The sequence below is a fragment of the Macaca nemestrina genome, chromosome X (assembly GCF_043159975.1).
Source record: "Macaca nemestrina isolate mMacNem1 chromosome X, mMacNem.hap1, whole genome shotgun sequence".
In the NCBI taxonomy this organism is placed as follows: Eukaryota; Metazoa; Chordata; class Mammalia; order Primates; family Cercopithecidae; genus Macaca; species Macaca nemestrina.
In genome coordinates, this window is record NC_092145.1 from 43,602,518 (window position 1) to 43,626,094 (window position 23,577).

A 23,577-nucleotide genomic window follows, 5' to 3' on the forward strand; every position below is an offset into this window, starting at 1 on the left:
ACTGCTGCTCCCACACCATGGATTCCTCTCCCAGGTATTCTGTTGGGGATACAGCACTATATAATGGTGATTGTTGTGGAGGGTAGTGCTTTTTTTTTTTTATTTAAAATTTTAAGTTCTGGTATACATGTGCAGAATGTGCAGGTTTGTTACATAGGTAAACATGTGCCATGGTGGTTTGCTGTACCCATCAACCCGTCATCTAGGTTTTAAGCCCCACATGCATTAGGTATTTGTCCTAATGCTCTCCCTCCCCTTGCCCCCCAGCCCCTGATAGACCCTGGTATGTGATGTTCCCCTCCCTGTGTCCATGTGTTCTCATTGTTCAACTCCCACTTATGAGTGAGAACATGTGATGTTTAGTTTTCTGTTCCTGTGCTAGTTTGCTGAGAATGATGGCTTCTGGTTTCATTCATGTCCCTGCAAAGGACGTGATCTCATTCTTTTATATGGCTGCATAGTATTCCATGGTGTATATGTGCCATATTTTCTTTATCCAGTCTATCATTGATGGGCATTTGTGTTGGTCCCAAGTCTTTGCTATTGTAAATAATGCTGCAGTAAACATACATGTGCATGTGTCTTTACAGTAGAATGATTTATAATCCTTTGGGTATGTACCCAGTAATGGGATTGCTGCATCAAATGGTATTTCTGGTTCTAGATCCTTGAGGAATCACCACATTGTCTTCCACAGTGGTTGAACTAATTTACACTCCAACCAACAGTGTAAAAGCATTCCAAGGATAGTGCTTTATCCTCTCAGGGTATCACTTCCAAGCTGGCACTTTAGCCAAGCTTTCAATAGGCTGTTCCATTGCTTATGAGGCCACCAGCTTGGGTGGTGTGCCATATGATGGGTTCAGTGGATTCCATGGTCATGTGACCACTGTTGTGTGTCCTTTGCTGTAAAGTAGGTCCCTTAGTCTGCTGCAGTGATACATGGAATGTCACATTGGTGGATTAAATATAGCATAAGCCTTTGGATGGTCATGTTGGATGAGACTCTGCAGGTAGGAAAGGCAAACCCATACACAGAATACCTGCCTGTTCCTGTGAAAATGAATGGCTGCCCCTTTCATTATGGAAAGGGTTCAATATGGTCAGCTTGCCACCGAGTGGCTGGTTGGTATCAAGGGATATTGTTGTACTGAGTTTCAGCAATGGTTTTTATTGGTGTCATGGTGATTATTTGTCTATGACAGTAGCTTGGGCCCATGGATAGCTTCCTTCTTTGCTTCTGTGTCTCCTCTGTTTATGAATCCATTGTGCCAGGACTAGGGTGGCTGATGAGAAAGCTGGCTGACATCAATGGGTTGAGTCATTCCACTCAGTTATTTAATGCCACTTCAATGGTAGATGCTCTTGGGATCTGTGGAGGAAAAGGATGGAAGCAAAACTGGCAGAAAGAGAAAGTGGGCTGCAGTGTAGTCAAAACCAGTCCTCAGCCAACCCTATGGGGAATTCTAAAGCTGGGATGATGCTTCAGAGATGTTCCCTGAGGAGGTGAGGGGGTCAGGTCTTTCGTTTCTTTGTTTTTTTGTTTTTCGTTTTTTGTTTTCTTTTTGAGATGTAGTCTTGCTCTGTGGCCCAGGCTGGAGTGCAGTGGAGCAATCTTGGCTCACTGCAACCTCTGTCTCCTGTGTTCAAGCGATTCTCCTGCCTCAGCCTCCTGAGCACCTGGGATTATAGGTGTGAGCCACCATACCCAGCTAATTTTTTGTATTTTTTAGTAGAGATGGGGTTTCACCATGTTGCCAAGGCTGGTCTTGAACTCTTGGCCTCAAGTGATCCCCAGCTTTGGCCTCCCAAAGTGCTGGGATTCCAGGCATGAGCCACCACGGATCAGGTCTTAACAGTCCCACATTGACTAGTTATTTGTTGCAAGCTGTCCCTAGAAGGTGGCAGGACCTTGAATAAAGCAGCTTCCTTTAGCAAGTCACTGAAGAAGGCTGTCAGCATACAAGCTTCCCAAAAGCTGGGGGAATAAATCCTTCAGTCTTTTTTTCCCCTATGTATGTATGTATGTATGTATGTATTTATTATACTCAAAGTTCTAGGGTACATGTGCACAATGCGCAGGTTTGGTACATAGGTATACATGTGTCATGTTGGTTTGCTGTACCCATTGACTCATCATTTACATTAGATATTTCTCCTAATGCTATCCCTCCGCCAACATGAACAGACACTTCTTAAAAGAAGACCTCTATGCAGTCAACAGACACATGAAAAAATGCTCATCATCACTGGTCATCAGAGAAATGCAAATCAAAACCACAATAAGATACTATCTCACGACAGTTAAAATGGCAATAATTAAAAAGTCAGGAAACAATAGATGCTGGAGAGGATGTGGAGAAATAGGAACACTTTTACACTGTTGGTGGGAGTGTAAATTAATTCAACCATTGTGGAAGACAGTGTGGCAATTCCTCAAGGATCTAGAACTAGAATTACCATTTGACCCAGCAATCCTGTTACTGGGTATATACCCAAAGGATTATAAATCATGCTACTATAAAGACACATGCACACGTAAATTTATTATGGCACTATTCACAATAGCAAAGACTTGGTACCAACCCAAATGTCCATCAATGATAGACTGGATAAAGAAAATGTGGCACATATACACCATGGAATACTATGCAGCCATAAAAACAGATGAGCTCATGTCCTTTGCAGGGACATGGATGAAGCTGGAAACCATCATTCTCAGCAAACTATCACAAGGACAGAAAAATGGCTTTTGTTGCCATTGCTTTTGGTGTTTTAGTCATGAAGTCCTTGCCCATGCCTATGTCCTGAATGGTATTGTCTAGGTTTTCTTCTATGATTTTTGTGGTTTTAGGTCTAACATTTAAGTCTTTAATCCATCTTGAATTAATGTTTGTATAAGGTGTAAGGAAGGGATACAGTTTCAGCTTTCTACATATGGCTAGCCAGTTTTCCCAGCACCATTTATTAAATAGGGAATCCTTTCCCCATTTCTTGTTTCTGTCAGGTTTGTCAAAGATCAGATGGTTGTAGATGTGTGGTGTTATTTCTGAGGCCTCAGTTCTGTTCCATTGGTCTATACATCTGTTTTGGTACCAGTACCATGCTGTTTTGGTTACTGTGGCCTTCTAGTATAGTTTGAAGTCAGGTAGCATGATGCCTCCAGCTTGGTTCTTTTTGCTTAGGATTGTCTTGGCAATGTGGGCTCTTTTTTGGTTCCATATGAACTTTAAAGTAGGTTTTTCCAATTCTGTGAAGAAAGTCATTGGTAGCTGGATAGGGATGGCACTGAATCTATAAATTACTTTGGGCAGTGTGGCCATTTTCATGATATTGATTCTTCCTATCCATGAGTATGGAATATTCTTCCATTTGTTTGTGTCCTCTTTTATTTCATTGAGCAGTGGTTTGTAGTTCTCCTTGAAGAGGTCCTTCACATCCCTTGTATGTTGGATTCCTAGGTATTTTGTTCTCTTTGCAGCAATTGTGAATGGGAGTTCACTCCTGATTTGGCTCTCTGTTTCTCTGTTATTGGTATATAGGAATTCTTGTGATTTTTGCATATTGATTTTGAATCCTGAGACTTTTCTGAAGTTGTTTATCAGCTTAAGGAGATTTTGGGATGAGACGATGGGGTATTCTAAATATACAATCATGTCATCTGCAAACAGGGACAATTTGACTTCCTCATTTCCTAATTGAATACCCTTTATTTCTTTCTCCTGCCTGATTGCCCTGGCCAGAACTTCCAACACTGTGTTCAATAGGAGTGGTGAAAGAGGGCATCCTTGTCTTGTGCCAGTTTTCAAAGGGAATGCTTCCAGTTTGTGCCCATTCAATAGATATTGGCTGTGGGTTTGTCATAAATAGCTCTTATTATTTTGAGATACGTTCCATCAGTACCTAGTTTATTGAGGGTTTTTACCATGAAGGGGTGTTGAATTTTGTCGAAGGCCTTTTCTGCATCTATTGAGATAATCATGTGGTTTTTGTCATTGTTTCTGTTTACGTGATGCATTGCATTTATTGATTTGTATATGTTAAACCAGCCTTGCATCCCAGGGATGAAGCCAACTTGATCGTGGTGGGTAAGCTTTTTGATGTTCTCCTGGATTCGGTTTGACAGTATTTTATTGAGGACTTTCGCATTGATGTTCATCAGGGATATTGGTCTAAAATTCTCTTTTTTTGTGGTATCTCTGCCAGGCTTTGGTATCAGTATGATGTTGGCTTCATAAAATGAGTTAGGGAGGATTCCATCTTTTTCTATTGATCGGAATAGTTTCAGAAGGAATGGTACCAGCTCCTTTTTATATCTCTGGTAGAATACAGGTGTGAATCCGTCTGATCCCGGAGTTTTTTTGGTTGGTAGGCTATTAATTATTGCCTCAATTTCAGAGCCTGTTATTGGTCTATTCAGAGATTCAACTTCTTCCTGGTTTAGTCTTGGGAAGGTGTATGTGTCCAGGAATTTATCCATTTCTTCTAGATTATCTAGTTTATTTGCATAGAGGTGTATATAGCACTCTCTAATAGTAATTTGCATTTCTGTGGGATCAGTGGTGATATCCCCTTTATCATTTTTTATTGTGTCTATTTAATTCTTCTCTCTTTTCTTCTTTATTAGTCTTGCTAGTGGTCTATCGATTTTGTTGATCTTTTCAAAAAACCAGCTCCTGGATTCATTGATTTTTTTGAAGGGTTTTTTTGTGTCTCTATCTCTTTCAGTTCTGCTCTGATCTTAGTTATTTCTTGCCTTCTGCTAGTTTTTGAATTTGTTTGCTCTTGCTTCTCTAGTGCTTTTAATTGTGATGTTAGAGTGTCGATTTTAGATCTTTCCTTCTTTCTCTTGTGGGCATTTGATGCAATAAATTTCCCTCTACACACTGCTTTAAATGTGCACCAGAGATTCTGGTACATTGTGTCTTTGTTCTCATTGGTTTCAAAGAACAACTTTATTTCTGCCTTCATTTGGTTATTTACCCAGTAGTCATTCAGGAGCAAGTTGTTCAGTTTTCATGTAGTTGTGCGGTTTTGAGTGACTTTTGTAATCCTGAGTTCTAATTTGATTGCACTGTGGTCTGAGAGACAGTTTGTTGTGATTTCTGTTCTTTTACATTTGCTGAGGAGTGTTTTACTTCCAATTATGTGATCAATTTTAGAATAAGTGCAATGTGGTGCTGAGGAGAATGCATATTCTGTTGATCTGGGGTGGAGAGTTCTGTAGATTTCTATTAAGTCTGCTTGTTGCAGAGCTGAGTTCAGGTCCTGGATGTCCTTGTTAACTATCTCGTTGATCTGTGTAATATTGACAGTGGGGTGTTAAAGTCTCCCATTATTATTGTGTGGGAGTCTAAGCCTCTTTGTAGGTCTCTAAGGACTTGCTTTATGAATCTGGGTGCTCCTGTATTGAGTGCATATATATTTAGGATAGCTAGCTCTTCTTGTTGAATTGATCCCTTTACCATTATATAATGGCCTTCTTTGTGTCTTTTGATCTTTGTTGATTTAAAGTCTGTTTTATCAGAGACTAGGATTGCAACCCCTGCATTTTTTTGCTTTCTGTTTGCTTCGTAGATGTTCCTCCATCCCTTTATTTTGAGCCTATGTGCATCTTTGCACGTGAGATGGGTCTCATGAATACAGCACACTCATGGATCTTGACTCTTTATCGAATTTGCCAGTCTGTGTCTTTTAATTGGGGCATTTAGCCTATTTACTTTTAAGGTTAATATTGTTTTGTGTGAATTTGATCCTGTCATTATGATGTTCACTTGTTATTTTGATGCAGTTTCTTTATAGCATCGATGGTCTTTACAATTTGGCATGTTTTTGCAGTGGCTGGTACCAGTTTTTTCTGTCCATGTTTAGTGCTTCCTTCAGGAGCTCTTGTAAGGCAGGCCTAGTGGTGATAAAATCTCAGCATTTGCTTGTCTGTAAAGGATTTTATTTCTCCTTCACTTATGAAACTTAGTTTAGCTGGATATGAAATTCTGGGTTGAAAATTCTCTTCTTTAAGAAAGTTGAATATTGGCCCCCACTGTCTTCTGGCTTCTAGCGTTTCTGCCAAGAAATCCACTGTTAGTCTGATGGGCTTCCCTTTGTGGGTAACTCAACCTTTCTCTCTGGCTGCCCTTAAGACTTTTTCCTTCATTTCGACCTTGGTGAATCTGACAATTATGTGTCTAGGGGTTGCTCTTCTCAAGGAGTATCTTTGCGGTGTACTCTGTATTTCCTGAATTTGAATGTTGGCCTTCCTTTCTAGGCTGGGGAAGTTCTCCTGGATAATATCCTGAATAGTGTTTTACAACTTGGTTCCACTCTCCCCATCATTTTCAGGTACACCAATCAAACATAGATTTGGTCTTTTCACATAGTCCCACATTTCTTGGAGGCTTTGTTAGTTTCTTTTTACTCTTTTTTCTCTAATCTAGACATCTCACTTTGTTTCATTAATTTGATCCTCAATCTGTGATACCCTTTCCTCCACTTGATCCAATCGGCCATTGAAGCTTGTGCGTGCATCACAAAGTTTTTGTGCTGTGGATTTCAGCTCCACCAGGTCATTTAAGTTCTTCTCCATACTGTTTATTCTAGTTAGCCATTCGTTTAATCTTTTTTCCAGGTTTTTAGCTTCCTTGCAATGGGATCAAACATCCTCCTTTAGCTCAGAGAAGTTTGTTATTACCGACCTTCTGAACCCTACTTCTGTGAACTTGTCAAAGTCATTCTCCATCCAGCTTTGTTCTATTGTTGGTGAGGAGATGCAATCCTTTGGAGGAGAAGAGGCACTCTGATTTTTAGAATTTTCAGCTTTTCTGCTCTGGTTTCTCCCCATCTTTGTGGTTTTATCTATCTTTGGTCTTTGATGTTGGTGACCTACAGATGGGGTTTTCGTATAGATGACCCTTTTGTTGATGTTGATGCTATTCCTATCTGTTTGTTAGTTTTGCTTCTAACAGTCAGGTCCCTCAGCTACAGGTCTGTTGGAGTTTGCTGGAGGTCCACTCCAGACCCTGTTTACCTGTGTGTCACCAGTGGAGTCTACAGAACTGCAAATATTGCAGAATCGTAAATATTGCTGCCTGATCCTTCCTCTGGAAGCTTCATCCCAGAGGGGCAGCCGCCTATATGAGGTGTCTGTCGGCCCCTACTGGGAGGTATCTCTCAATTAGGCTACATGAGGGTCAGGGGCCCACTTGAGGAGGCAGCCTGTCCGTTCTCAGAACTCAAATGCTGTGCTGGGAGAAACACTGCTCTCTTCAGAGCTATCAGACAGGGACATTTAAGTCTGCAGAAGTTGTCTGCTGCCTTTTGTTCAGTTATGCCCTGCCCACAGAGGTGGAGTCTAGAGGCAGTGGGCCTCATTGAGCTATGGCGGGCTCCACCCAGATTGAGTTTCCCAGTCACTTTGTTTACCTACTCAAGCCTCATCGATGGCAGACGCCCCTTCCCCAGCCAGGCTGCTGCCTTGCAGATTGATCTCAGACTGCTGCGCTAGCAGTGAGCAAGGCTCCGTGAGCATGGGACCTGCCAAGCCAGGTACAGGAGAGAACCTTCTTGTCTGCCAGTTGCTAAGACCTTGGGAAAAGTGCAGTATTTGGGCGGGATTGCCCTGTTTTTCCAAGCAGTCCTTCAGGGTTTCCCTTAGCTAGGAAAGGGAAATCCCCCAACCCCTTGTGCTTCCCAGGTGAAGTGACGCCCTGCTCTGCTTCAGCTCACCCTCCATGGGCTGCACCCCCTGTCCAACCAGTCCCAAGAGATGAACCAGGTACCTCAGTTGGAAATGCGGAAATCATCCGTCTTCTGTGTCAATTACGCTGGGAGCTGCAGACCAGAACTATTCCTATTTGGCCAACTTGGAATGCCCCACCATAATTATTCTTTATATATTGTGATACAAGTCTCTTATCAAGTAAGTATATGATATTAAATTATTTTCTCACATTGTATGAGTTGTCTTTTCATTTTCTTTATGCTGTCCTTTTATGTAAAAATGTTTTTAATTTTGATTAAGTCAAATTTACCTATTTTCTTTTGTCACTTGGTTTTTGGTGTCATATCTAAGAAATTGTTTTATCCAAGGTCACAAAGATTTACTCCTATGCTTTCCTATTAGAGTTTTATAGTTCTTATCTGCTAAGTATAGGTCTATGATCCATTCTGAGTTGAGTTTTGTACGTTTTATAACGTAGGTGTTTACTCTTTTGAATGTGGATGTCTAGTAGTCCAGCATGCCCAACTGATGTTCAGCAAAGGGGCAAAAGCAGTTCAATGGAGAAATGAGTGTTGTTCCAACAAATAGTGTCAAAGTAATTGTTCACTCATATTTTAAAAGAGAACCTCAACATAAACCTCTTCCCTTATGGAAAAATTAACTCAAAATGGATCATAGAATTAAAGGCATATCTTACGACTATAAAAGTTGTGGAGGAAAACATAGGAGAACATCTTCATGACCTTGGGTTAGCTGAAGAGTTCCTGGACATGACACAAAAAGCACAATCTATAAAAAAATTGATAGTTTTATAAACATGATAATTTTGACTTTCTCAAAAGTAAAAGTTTGCTCCAGTAAAGACATCATTAAGAGAATGAAAAGACAAGATACAGACTGAAAGAAAATACTTGCAAGTCATATATCTAACAAAGGGATTGTATCTAGAATATATATATATATATTCTATATTATATTACGTATATATAATAAAAATGGGCAAAGGATCTGAAAAACACTTCATCGTAGAAGATATACAGATGGTAAATACGCATGTGAAAAGATGCTCAACATCATTAGCCATTTGGGAAATGCAAACTATAACCATAATGAGATCCCACTACATACTTGTTAGAATGACTAAACTTTAAAAACCTGACAAGCACTAAAGAAGATATAGAACAATTAGTGATAATGGAAAACAGTATAGCCACTCTGGAAAACAGTTCGGCATTTTATTATCAACACACCCTTAACACACGATCCAGCAATACCACTCTTAGATATTTAAGTTAGAAAAAATAAATGTATGTTTAGACAAAAACCTGTACATGAATGGTCATAACAGCTTTACTCATAATTGCTAAAAAACTGGAAATAACCCAAATGTTCTTCGGTGGGTAAACAAACAAACCATCGTGCATCCATATAAAAGAAAACTACTCAGCAATGTGATTGAATGGGCTATTGATACATACGAAAATACAGATGAATCTCAAAGGTGTTATGCTGAGTAAAATGAACCAGTCTTAAAAGGTTACCTACTGTATGATTCCATTTATATGACATTTTGGAAAAGGTAAACTATAGGGACAGAAAACAAAGCAGCAGTTGTCAGAGGTTAGAGGTTGGGAGAGTTTTATTACAAAGAGGTAACAATAGGGAACTTTGAAGGGTGATAGAACTGTTGTGTATCCTGATTGTAGTAGTGGTTACATCAGTCGATGCAGCTCTTAAAACTTCTAGAAATGTACACTGATGTGTGTGTGTGTGTGTTGATTATAATGATTGTTACATGGGTATATATACCTGTCAAAACTCATCAAACACTTTAAATGGTTGAATTTTATTCTGTGTAAATCATGCCTCAATAAAGTTGATTTTTCTTTTTTTAAAAAAGAGCCTCCCACCACAATCCCACACCTTAAAAATAACTACTATTGACAGTTTAGTGTGTACTTGTCTAGAACATGTAAGCATGTTAATATAAAAGATTTTTCAGTTGTATAAATAGAATTGTTGTACATACTATATGTTGTGCTCTATATTGCTTTATTCACTTAGAGGGATTGGACAGATGCATATAGATACATATATATAATGTTTATGGATCTACCATATTTTAGTAGTTGTATTTATACTATTTTGTAGATATAACACCATTTATTTAACCAGTTCTACTGTTGATTATTTAGATTGCTGCCAGTTGTTTTGCTACTATTATCTGTGCTACAGTAAACAACCATGTACATACATGTTTTTGTAAGTATATTGATAAGATATATTTCTAAGAGTAGGGTTACTGGGTGACAGGGTATGTATAATTTGAATTTATATAGCTCTTGACTTATTGCCCTCTATAGAAGCAACTAGAAAGTTTAGAATGAGAAGTGAGTACATCGTGCAGTTTCCCATCCCAAATCCTTGAACTTCGTTATCTTTCATAGGATCATGCTGATATCGAGTGGAAGTTTGCAAGGACAAAGCTCTGGATGAGTTACTTTGATGAAGGTGGCACCTTGCCACCTCCTTTCAACATCATCCCCAGCCCCAAGTCATTTCTATACCTTGGTAACTGGTTCAACAACACCTTCTGCCCCAAAAGAGACCCTGATGGTAGACGGAGAAGGCGCAACTTGAGAAGCTTCACAGTAAGACTTTTAATTTTAAAAAAATAATTTTAAAAAATTGAGATGGAGTCTCACTCTGTCACCCAGGCTGGAGTGCAGTGGCATGGTCTCGGGTCACTGCCAACCTCTGCTGCCTGGGTTCAAGCAATTCTCGTGCCTCAGCTTCCCCAGTAGCTGGGATTACAGGCGTCCACCACCACACCTGGCTAATTTGTTGTTGTTGTTGTTGTTATTTGTTTGTTTGAGATGGAGTCTCACTCTGTCATCCAGGCTGGAGTGCAGTGGCACCATGTCGGCTCACTGCAACATCCACCTCCCGGGTTCAAGCGATTCTCCTGCCTCAGCCTCCCAAGTAGCTGGGATTACAGACGAGCACCACCATGCCGGGCAAATTTTTGTATTTTTAGTAGAGACAGGGTTTCACTATGTTGGCCAGGCTGGTCTTGAACTCCTGACCTCGTGATCCTCCCGCCTTGGCCTCCCAAAGTGCTGGGATTACAGGCATTAGCCACTGCACCTGACCAAAATTATGAATCTTATTAAACAAAACTGTTTCCTCCTGTCCCTCCTTTGTGACACTCACTGTTTTAAGCATCATAAAATCATTCCAACATATATTTGCTTTGGGGGTTTGTCAGGCAGGAGCTCCCGTATCATTCTCCAGTCCTAATATTTAAAAATATATTCAGATGTTTGGGTGGGTAGGGTGCTGGGACTGCTCATGTAACATCTCTATTTTCAATTATAGGAACGCAATGCTGACAGCCTGATACAAAATCAACATTATCAGGTAAAGCTTCCTCACAGGGATGAAGCACAATAGTTGTTGGTTGGTTCTGTGGAGGAGAAGCAAACTTCACTCTGGCTATGTCTGGACATGATCCCATTTGACTGGGATAGGAGGCTTGGAAAGGCTGTAATTTATCAAGGACTGACGTACCTTCTCCAAGTGGAATCACCTGCTTTATAATCCTGTTCATGGCCCTTATGCATTGCCTCGGCTTGATCAGCAACAACTATGACTTAGAAAGCTGTCTTCATTGAAATTACATAAAATAGAATATGTGGTTGGTCAGTCAGTCAAATATATGAGTACCTACTGTACATAAAATACTACACTAGATACTAGAAAAATCACTATGAACAAAAAAGATGCAATCTTTCTGCCCTTATGAAATTTGTTATCTAGCAGGGATAAAATAACACATCATTAAAATTACAGTTGACTCTTGAACAACAGAGGATTGAACTGTGTAGATCGACTTACAGGCAGATTTTTTCCACCAAACGCAAATAGAAAATATAGTATTCATGGAATGTAAAACCACATATACAAGAGGGCTGACTTTTTGCATTTGCAGGTTCTGCAGGATGACTGCAGGACTTGAGTATGCATGGATTTTGGTACACGGGGCAGGGGTCCTGGGACCAATCCCCAGAGTATAACAAGGGATGATTGTATTAAAATTAAGTGATTAAAAGGCTAAAAACTGCCATGTAGAAAAAATACATAGGGTAATGGTAATATATAACAGGAGGAAACTAACCTCAATGAAGTAAAAGCTTATCTGAATGTCAGGAACTTAGATCTTGATAAATTACAACATGACTTTAATCAAAGAAATAGAGAAGCACTTCTGTATTTTGTTAAAAAAAAAAAAAGTAATAAACCTAATAAACATTAGGGCACTCTTCCCACCAGCTAGAAAACAGCCAAGCATACAAATATCACCAACATCTCTTGAGAATAATCCTTGCAAATCACAAATAAGGGACAACCATCTCTCACCATCCTGATCAAAAGAAAACCAAAGTAGAAAAATGTTCTACAGCGTTTGAAGGAAATGCATCCTTATTCTATAGGTCACTTCTCCTAACTTTGTTCCCCTTAGACCATAACTAACAAAGAGAAGCAGAAAGTACGGTATTTTGTATGTAAACCTCCTCTCCCTACTCCCGCCTTCAAATGTTATTCCTTTTATAATAACAAACCTTAAATAAGATTCATTGTCTTCATGTTCTGCTTCATAGCCCTCAACGATAACAAAAAAAAAAAAAAAAATGATTCCTGCACATCTCAGTGAGTTCCTCAAGTACACATAGTAGAAGCAGCAATACCATTGGCCTTAAAATCAGACTGAAGTAGAATGAAAGTCTAATCTTGACACTTACTAGTTGTGTAACATTGGATGAGTCAGCCTATTGAGGCTTGACTTCCTCATCTGTAACATGGGGATAGTAATAAAACTTAACTTACAGAGTTGTGAAAATTGAGTGATGAGTATGTATAATATGTATTATGTGCATGTGTTGCCTGACACATTGCAATAAGCGGTAGCTATCATCATCACCATCACTAATACAAACTGTACTGACCACGTGCAGACTACTCCCCTGGGAGCTAAGTGAAAAGAGGACATTCCTGTATAGGAGAAGTGTAGGTTGACTATGAGAAAAATATCTTCACTATGTAATTAGTGGACATTAAAATCAGCAGACTTAGTGACTCTGAAGAAAATTCTCTCAATTTTATAAAAGGAGAATAAAACTCTCATTTTACTAGGAGTGTTAACGTGCAATCCATCCTAAAGGAAAATAATATTAACTATATGACCATGCAAGAATTATTCCACTGGAAATACATGTTTACCTTATGCTCGGGTAAAAAATTTTCCTTTAGGGTGAATTTGATTCTGACACTAAATTCAGAGACACAATAGTTGTTTAGCCAATGGACTTAACTCATTTTTTATAGTAAAAGGCTGGATCCTATGAGGATTTTCCACTGGAAAGGAGGTCTAAGCATGTTTTATTTCCTATGTAAGTTTCTTATTGTACTGAGAGCCTGAGAAGGAGATTGAATGCCTCTTCATGTTTTGTAATTCCAGGAAGTTATCAGGAATTTAGTCAAAAGATATGTGGCTGCTATGATAAGAAATTCCAAAACAAATGAGGGGCTAACAGAAGAAAATTTTAAGGTAATTTAATCATGAAGTGGTTTCTCATTTTACATATCATAAGCATCATTTAATCTTCACAGTGTGTGAGGTTTCTGGTGATGGAATTTCATCTGCTTACGATATAGCAAACCCAGTTATAATGCTTATTCTCTTAGAATTGTCTCTCATCCAGTAGACCGAGAGATTTTACCAATGTATGTCACACCACAATCAGTGTCATGAAAGAAGGAAATCTGCTGTATGCGTTCTTTTAATATTCTGAGTGTTTCTCAGTGTGGAAATTGAATGCTTTAAATGATGTGGCAAGGATGCATGGTGGTGAGGGACAAGATAGCAAAGGGAAGATGCCTGGAGACTTAAAGATCTTCTTTACTTGAAAGATATAAAATCAAAAAATCCCTGTTATTGAAAACCAAACACTGCATGTTCTCACTGATAGGTGGGAACTGAACAATGAGATCACTTGAACTTGGGAAGGGGAACATCACACACCGGGGCCTATTATGGGGAGGGGGGAGGGGGGAGGGATTGCATTGGGAGTTATACCTGATGTAAATGATGAGTTGATGGGTGCTGACGAGTTGATGGGTGCAGCACACCAACATGGCACAAGTGTACATATGTAACAAACCTGCACGTTGTGCACATGTACCCTAGAACTTAAAGTATAATTAAAAAAATAATAATAATAATAAATCTGTTATTAAATATAAGGTCTTAAGAAACTCTACCATTAAACATTAAAATTCTACTAGTGGCATTAGCCTAAAACAACCGTTTTCAACCAGGGGTAATTTTGTCCCCAAAACCACATTTGGCAATGTCTGGAGATACTTTTGGTTGTCACACTGGTATCCAGACAGTAAAGACAAGGTTGCTACTGAGCATCCTACAATAAATAGTACAGCCTCCCACAACAAGAAGTATCCAGCCCAACATGTCAATAGTGCCAAGACTGAGAAATCCTATCCTAGAACACATCTATATATATTTTTCTTTTTTAAAATTTTTATTATACTTTAAGTTCTGGGATACATGTGCAGAACGTGCAAGTTTGTTACATAGGTATACACGTGCCATGGTGGTTTGCTGCACCCATCAAACCATCATCTACATTAGGTATTTCTCCTAATGCTATTCCTCCCCTAACTCCCACCCCCCGACAGGCCCCTGTGTGTGATGTTCCCCTCCCTGTGTCCATGAACGTCTATATTTTCTAAGGCACACAGGAAGGCCATTATTCTAATTCATAGACATAATTCATCTACCGAGGGTCTGCTATGTTCCAAGCACTCTTCTACGTGCTCTGGTACAGTGGTGAGCAAGATCTAACCAGCTCCTACTCTCAAGGAGTGACAAACAATAATAAAGGGTGATGAACAACTGTATATTCTGACAGGTTAAACACAGGCCACTGTGGAAACACAGAGAGGAGGGACTCTCAACTGGGACTTGGGGAGTCAAGACAGACTTTCCAATGGAAGTGATGCTTAAGCTGAGGCTTGAAAGCAAAGCCAGCCAGATAAAGGGGAGCTGGGGAGAAGAGTGTTCTAGACAGAGAGAACAGCACAGGCAAAGGCCCAGAGGCAAGGGAGAATATGTCCATACAGGTGGACAGCAGAGAGCCTAGGAAAAGAGTAGAAAGATGAGACTGGAAAAAACACAGGTACTAGGCCTTGAAAAACCTTGTAGTCCATGGTATGGCATTTCTATTTTTTCCTAAAGTTAGTGACAAGTTAGTAACAAGTTTTGAGCAGGGGAAGTACATGAATAAATTTCAGCTTGGCTTTTAAAGAAGTCTAGTATGTAAGCATTCAGTTGGAGATAGAAGACATTTCATAAAGGTTTGAACAGGGCCCCCTGTCTCAAAACAGCAGTCTCATCACCTGACATTCCACTTCTCTAGTTTCACTCGTTAGAGTCTTAAAAGCTTTTTCCTCTTCAGTAGTCCTTTTATATGCAGACACCTGTGAGAGCCAGTGTCCTAATCTAATACCTTGTTAGTTAATACTTGAGCAGGAGTTAGTCCTTATGAAAGCGCCTCAACAGACTAATCCCTACTAAAGTGTTAGCTAATCCTGAATCAACTTTACCCATTGTACAATTTTGCCAGTGGCCAGCCCTGCCCACGGAATTATTAATATGTTTTTCTTGTGTTTGAATAATGGCAGATTTTTCTGGTGTTTTATTTTGTGATTTACTACTAGGCAAAAACCTGGAACATTCCAAAGGTATCTAATGTGCCTACTTTGAAATAAAGACCAAGTTTCTTGACATAATATGTCTCCTCTCTTTTCCTAGGAATTAAAGCAAGACATCTCCAGCTTTCGGTATGAAGTGCTTGACCTCTTGGGAAATAGAAAACACCCAAGGAGAAGCTTTTCCACTAGCAGCACTGAACTCTCTCAGAGAGATGATACTAATGATGGCAGTGGTGGGGCTCGAGCCAAATCCAAGAGTGTCTCTTTTAATTTAGGCTGCAAGAAAAAGGCTTGCCATGGGCCACCTCTCATCAGAACCATGCCAAGGTCCAGTGGTGCCCAAGGAAAGTCAAAAGCTGAGTCATCAAGCAAACGCTCCTTCATGGGTCCTTCTCTCAAGAAACTGGGTCTCCTGTTCTCCAAATTTAATGGTCATATGTCTGAACCCAGTTCAGAGCCAATGTACACAATTTCTGATGGAATTGTTCAGCAGCACTGTATGTGGCAGGACATCAGATATTCTCAGATGGAGAAAGGGAAAGCAGAGGCCTGTTCTCAAAGTGAAATTAACCTCAGTGAGGTAGAATTAGGTGAAGTCCAGGGCGCTGCTCAGAGCAGTGAATGCCCTCTAGCCTGTTCCAGCTCTCTTCACTGTGCATCCAGCATCTGCTCCTCAAATTCTAAACTTTTAGACTCCTCAGAGGATGTATTTGAAACTTGGGGAGAGGCTTGTGACTTGCTCATGCACAAATGGGGTGATGGACAGGAAGAACAAGTTACAACTCGCCTCTAAGTCAAGCCCTAATCATCTGTTTTGGAACTCAACAGAAATTTGTAATTTCCTTGCTCTCAGAGGTGACACAGAATATGATTCCCTCACTGCCCCTGCCCCCAAGAAAGGAGAGTGAAACTCCTATTATTTGCATCATCTTTTATAGCCACATTCTCCATTTTTGTTCTTGTTTTATTATTACTTTCATTATTATTTGCCTTTTTAATACCTGTACACACTAAGTCCATCTTACAACCAACTGAAGGGGTGTTGCACCTAATCAGCAGAGGTGCAGTTGGGTGCTTAACCCTTTTGCTTTGCTTTTCTCACCCATGCTTCCTTGAAGCCCCAGGTGCCACTTTGCTACTCTTGCTGCTACACAGATTCCTGACCATCCTCAGGATCTCATGCCATCTTCCCACAGAGCTGAGGGATGTGGTCAGCAGTCCCCACCAGCTATCAGATAAGGCAAACTACCCTGCCCATCTTTGTTGCCATTCAGTGCTACACGCTGCCCATGCTGGGTCAATGAACAGCATCAAAGGGAGGCTGAAGAGATTCCAAAGAATTGTCAGCTTGTGGTTTCTAGGTATAAGTGGCTTGTTTCGTTCTTAAATACTACAACTTCTTATTGTGAGGGCTGTTGAATTTTCTTGTTTCTTAAAGATGTGTTAGTTTCCTAATGTGTGCCAATGAAATATTTACCCCATAGTATATGTCATATCTAATAAGTTAGGTGAATTATTTTTCTGTGTTTGTGTTTCAGTCAACTTACTACATTTTAAAATTTGATAGTATCAAAATTAGTATTTAGAATTTGTGCTGTTTTTTAAAAACGTCTACTACACTCTAACCAATAGTCACCACATCTCATACATTGGCAAGATAAATAGTTGTCATATTTGTTGGGTCCTACTCTACTGTTGATAGTTTTAATTATCATAGCTATCAAAGAATTTCTAAGATAAAAGCCTGAATTTGAAAGATTTTTATCAGAAAAAAATGGCATATTGCTGAAGTGTCAAAATATGAGAAAAGAGCATCTTCATTTTAATTAATTGCTTTATAAAAATGGCAATTCTAGGTATAGATAACCTAATTCAGGTTGCAGTTTTAATATTCATTGGGGCAGTGGAATTGCATGTGTAAATTATGTTAGATATATAACATAACAACCCTAGTGGATTCATGGAATTATAAACGTGATCCAAATTCTACTGTCTTCCAAGGAAGCCACATTTATACATCCAAACAAGTTCTTTTCCACAGCTTAAAAGTACCTCATCAGAATACAGTAGTTCAAGTTAAAAAATAAAGTCCATAATGCATCTGGTCATCATTTTAGACCTAATAACCACTGAGAACCTGCTGAGCAAGGACGGTTTTTACCAACGTTAGCACAAAGGTTCCCTCAATTTAGACTCTAACATATGACCTGAAACAACTCTAGGTCTGAGTCCTAGAGATTATATTAATAGTGTGTAGCCCAGAAAAGTAAAATAGTTAGGTGTCACCCTGGTTTTTTTAAATGTCCAATAGGAATCCATTTAGATTAATATATGTAAACATACAAGTAAGAGAAATGAGGAATTTTCACTCTGCAAATATGCCTCCAAACTAGCTTTTGATAGTGTGGTTTCTGTTATTTGAATGGATTCCCATCTCTGTCTCTAGCCTGGAGAAGAGCAAAATGGAGGGGGAGGGGCCAGAAATAGGAGGAGGTTTTGAAGAATAAAGCCTCAGATCCAGGGAAAAGTGATCAAGTGAAAACGCTGCGTCAAGACCCATTTGGCAAGAGGTTGTCCGAAAATAATTCCTTGATCATATCTGAAGTGGTTATTTCCTCAAATCAATTTCTGCCCTGCTTCACTGAGACTATCATAAATGGCCTTGACATTTAATAACAGGTTACTTTCCAGAAAGGTTTCTAAACTTACAGATTCAGCTTTCCAAATTGCCAAATTCACTTTGAATAATAATAGAACCTGGGCTACATTCCTAACTCATATTAACAGCACCAAAATAGCATATAACCCCATTTTATAAAAAGAAAAACATGTTTTTCTCAGAAATGTATATCACTTCTGAAAACTTACGTATAAGTGTTCTAGCAGTGACCTTATCAACTTGTCAGAAAACAGGCTAGCCAGACATGGAACTGTATTCCAAAAGTCTTCTGTCACTTATGTTCTAAAGAGATAATATGTGTAAATCAATCTCTACTATTGAAAGAACCAGTGTCATATGTCACAGGAGTACATTCCTTTTCAGATCTTCTCAGGGTTATCGTTGTGACTTGGGCTTAGGACTTCACTAGCTATAGTGAAGCCTCATTTAGGATGGGGGTTAAAGCTAAACAGCTATTGCCCTAACTTCCATGTTGGTGACACCAACATTTTTATTAACTCTTATTCAGTACAAAGTAGGAAAGGAAAAATATTCTGTTCACTTCCTTATTCTCTTGATCAAGTATCATAAAAGGTATTTCAAGTGAAAATGCTTAGGTGTATCTTCTGACCCCAGAGGAGTTATAAGCCAACTTGAGAGTACATTTATAAACACAAAAGGTTAAGAACTAAAAGAGAACTTTATAAAGGATCTACTCTATTCCAACCTCATATTCTACAAGTAGAAAATAAAGAGGCCCAGAGAAGGACAATGACTTGCTTAAGGTCACAGAGCTGGTCAATAAACTCAAGCCTTCTAGATTATAGAAGACATTTATTAGTAAGCATATATGTCATATATATATGTGAACATGAAGTAGCCACTACAGACACCCTTTTGTTCATTTGCCAAAAATGCTGCGAACTCCAAAAACTTCAGACTTACATTTTTAAATGTAAAGTTAAAAATGTACTGCAAAGTCAAACACAAATAATACAAAAGTCATTTACTACTTATCTAAAATATCCATATCATGGTCCACCTACATTACAGTTGGCTTATCACTTCCAGACACCTTGGATTCATTTATTTGATCTCATAAAGTCACCCTAATAAAGGTAAAAATTACAAAGAAAATATTTGAATTCTATTAGAAAGTGACCATTATTGAAGTATCTCCACTTCCAGCTTTAAGTCCAGTGAAATGCAAAGACAGAGGAAAGATTCTAAATTTAAAATCATTTTTGGAAAATGCCAAACTTAACAGGGATATAAATGCTTCAAGTTATGCTTCTGTCTACTTACATGGAGATATTAAAAAATTCCCTGTTCCGCCTCCATCATTTTTCATTCCACCGTGACCTAACTTAGGCTATTTCAGCTAAGTCATAAATACCTGTCTGCAATTTGATTAGATAATTTTTAAAAAACGAACACCTCCACTTTTCAAATGACTTAATACCTTTTCCAAAAAGAACTTTATAGTTCTTATGGCAGTGCAAACCTCCTCTGAAAACTTCAGTGGGAACTTTAGAGATAATAATGAGGCCATACCTTAGCCTGAAAATACAAATAACCATTGACATTCACGTTGCATCGTGGGTGAAACTCGAGTGGTGTTTTGCCTAATAGTTTTAGTGCTCCAGACCTTGGTTTGTTAAATCATCAGGTAAAAAGTACTTGAAGATAGGCAGCAAATCCTTTGTTTAAAAGTACCTAAGAAAAAATGAGGCTGGGCATGGTGGCCCACTCCTGTAATCCTAGCACCTTGGGAGGCCAAAGTGGGCGGTTCACTTGAGTCCAGGAGTTCGAGATCAGCCTGGCCAACATGGTGAAACCCGTCTCTACTAAATATACAAACATTAGCTGGGCATGGTGGTACACGCCTGTAGTCCCAGCTACTTGAGAGGCTGAGGCATGAGAATCACTTGAACCTGGGAGGCGGAGGTTGCAGTGAGCTGAGATGACACCACTGCACTCAAGCCTGGGTGGCAGAGCGAGACTGTCTCAAAAATAAATAAATAAAGGTATCTAAGAAAAAAATAGTATATTTTCTTGGTAATCAAGTTTTCAAAAGATTGCTCATATAGACATAGTAAATGCAAATTGATTCAAGTGTTCAGATCATTTAAATAACCTCTTCATACCTACTTCACAGCTCTCCCTACCTTCAACCCCTGCAGCTTTGCCTCAAAACTATGGATATTTTAGATCGTTTCTTTGGCTTACTTTATCTAGATAATTGCTCCAAATATCCACCTTGTTGGTGTAGAACTCCACAGTGGGATCTGAGTACCCCAAATGAATGTGAGCTTTACTTTAGCACAGAGAAACATTGTTACCATTATATTTCCAATGAACCTTCCTGTTGTAACTTTTTTCCAACAGATGTGGGTTTTGGCTTGCTTTGCCTTTTGAGGGATGTCTGTAAAAGTGAGAACGTGTTTATGTATATACATACACACACATAACAAAACTTAATAGCATTTGATTGTTCTGCCCTTGGCCCTTTATCCCTTTAGGTAATTACTAGATCATTTTGAAGAGAGGGAAGCAAGAATAACTTTTCAATGGAGACATTTCCTGAGCTGTGAGGAATTGCCAAAATGAACTGCCATGACAGCATCTTCTGTAGCACTTTTATATTGAGAGCTATCAAAATTTGAGGTGTCTGGTTTTGTTAAAAAGAAAAAAAGCATTTAGGTCAGAATAACTTACCTGGAAGATTCAAATATACACATTTTTGGCAAAATAAAGTAAGTCTGCATACTTCAGATTTACTGTATACCTGAGATTTGATGCATACTTGAGGTGTTAATATTCATTCATATGCTGGCACATGGCCTAGGATTTTCATCTATTGTGTGGTGATCCAGAGGAGGTGTTAGTGGGTGCCTTGTGAGAGCTTTACTTTTAGAAAATGTAATGTTTAAGAAACAGAGTTAACTGCTGGAATGATAGAGGCAGCAAGCCAGTGTGCTCTAGCATCTTTAGGCTATTTGTGTTATCCCCAACTTGAGTGGACTTGTATCTTGCACTTGATTATTGGATCTGTGTTCATTCTTTTTCTAAAGCTATACCATCAATGTTTGTGGTACCTGAGAGACATATACATATTAAGAATTATAATATTTAAATATAAAACTAAGTGGAATGCCCTTATGCCAAAAAGCTAGTTTTCTTATCTGATGTGAAAAGTTGTGAAAGCTCTAGAGGCTTCCTGTTACTACACAAATAAATGGCAAACAATTTCTGTAGGAACATAAACAGCCCACAACTTTTGATCATTGAAATCAACTGTTATACATCCATCAAAGTAGCATGTATCTGTCCTACCCTCTTCCCCCTCAAAGAACTTTCTTTATAACTCCAGTGACTTGATAGAACCAAAAAAGACTAACTGAAGTAGGTTAGAATGGCTTGCAATGTGAAGGTCATTTTCACAATTTTTCAGCATATTTGCCCTTTGACTTTAGCAGGTTTGGGGGCAACCTAACATCCCAGGAGCTTACATACGTACACACAAAAGGCACTGTCCTCAATGGCACTTGAACGAATATGTGGCAGTGTGCCTTTTATTTAAACCTAAGGCAGCCAACCATTTGAAAGTACAATTAAGCTGGGATTGGCCATTTTATATTGTTTCCCCAAAGTTCAATATATCCCCAAAATACTCATTGCCACCAATTGCCTTCCAACCTAGGAACCGTCTTGACAGTTATCCAGTCTTACACAACTCTTAAAGCTGATCCTTGGAAGGAAGAAAGGAGGCTTTGGATTTTTGCTGGGATTGGGAAACTTAGATGGTGATAGTGTAGTAAAGAGACGGTTGGAAAAGCCTTTGAAGTAAGGACGAATGAGGATATGCACTTTAAAACATGGGGCTAAACCACCAAATTGTCAATTTTTTGGATGACCAAATTGAGATGAATCACCTGAATAAAAAATGTAATTTAAAATGGTTAATTAAAACATTAACATCACCATTTCTCCTTTAATTAAATTCAAAAACTGCAACAATATATGAAAGCAGAACTACCTGTAAATCATTCTTCAAATTTTGGGTCATATTTGGGTTAAATTTCAGGTGTTAACAAGTTCTCAACCTTGGGATCACTGTAAATATAAGTGCAACACACCACACCCATAGTGAAATACCACAGATGGGCTTTTATAAATATGTACATTTTAGCCAATTGGAAAGATCACTTTCTTCAAATTTTATCTAAGAAATAAAGTGGGTTTGTCAAAGCAACATGAAAAAGAAATGAAAGCTAAAATTAAGGAAGGGTACTATGGCAAAAAGTCAGATTATATATCTGCTGTCATCTTTTAGCCTCATAATTTGGAATAAATATAAAATAGGATTATAATGACTGATATTTTCATAAACATACCAGAATTTATGCACCCAAATGAATGTGGTCCTTTAAAGTAGTCACCTTAAAAAGCCATACCCATATTCTAATGATGCTGCCATTACTCAACCCACTTTGGACTTGTGCTTTTGAAATGACTTTCAAAGTCCACAGTACAATCTCTGAATATCCTCAATGGTAGAAAATCAGGATCCTATAAGATTAAATTTTTAGGAATTTAGAAATTGCCAAAAGTAATTTTAGATCCACACTTGGTAAAACATGCGGTGGTCAAGATGAGTACCACTTTCTCTGGTTAAAAACAAACAAAAAAACAAAAATTTTCAAGTGCTATTACACAATAGGCACTTTGATAGGCACAATTATAAAATAATGAGACTGTCTCTTGTGGGATTTGTAAGGGATCTGGAACTGCTCTTGGGAATCTAGTTTTTTCCCCTAATTAACTTTATTGAGGAATGATTTATGTACAATTACCTGCATCCATTTAAAGTATACAAATTGGTGAGTTTTCAGAGTTGTATATACCCCTGGAAACACCAGCCAAAATCAAGTTATAGAATATCTCCGTCACCCCCTCAAGAATCCTTGTTCCCCTTTGTATCCTGGAATCTAGTTTCAATTATGCTTGGAGCAGTGGCAGCCTTACATGAATAAGCACATAGCCTCCTGAAGAGAACACCTTAAAGAGCAATATATTTAGATAGAGAAGCTTCACTGATTTGGGAACCATAATGATTAACCCTTGAAACATTTGTGTTTAAATAGTAAAATGCATTGAGTTCCAATGGCTTATTCTGTAAACTCAGAATTGACTCCTCAAACTTATTTGATCCTTAAGAAATGACATTGTATAGCACGGAGGCTCTGATGACTAGGCTGTTATCAGGGAGGGGGGTGGTAAAGAAAAACCGCTAACCTCCATAGAGAACAGAAGGGAGGATTTTGGACTCATAAGAACCCATGGTGGCAGAAGCAATGGAAAGAGACTCTAATGGGAAGATGGCAGCCAGCTAGCTGAATATGTTCAG

At 38.8% G+C, this 23,577-nt stretch overlaps 1 protein-coding gene across 2 annotated transcripts in view; it reads left to right on the forward strand.

Annotated features, from left to right (window-relative positions):
* Window positions 1-22,866, forward strand: part of LOC105490484 (transient receptor potential cation channel subfamily C member 5) — a 327,334-nt gene extending 304,468 nt beyond the window's left edge. For both annotated transcript variants that reach the window (XM_011756193.3, XM_024795644.2), the window contains 4 exons: window positions 10,165-10,368; window positions 11,096-11,137; window positions 13,236-13,325; window positions 15,609-22,866. In XM_011756193.3, coding sequence (XP_011754495.1) covers window positions 10,165-10,368; window positions 11,096-11,137; window positions 13,236-13,325; window positions 15,609-16,301 — 1,029 coding nt within the window. In that variant the 3' untranslated portion in view covers window positions 16,302-22,866. The remainder of the gene's footprint in view (window positions 1-10,164; window positions 10,369-11,095; window positions 11,138-13,235; window positions 13,326-15,608) is intronic.
* The last annotated feature ends 711 nt before the right edge of the window (window positions 22,867-23,577 follow it).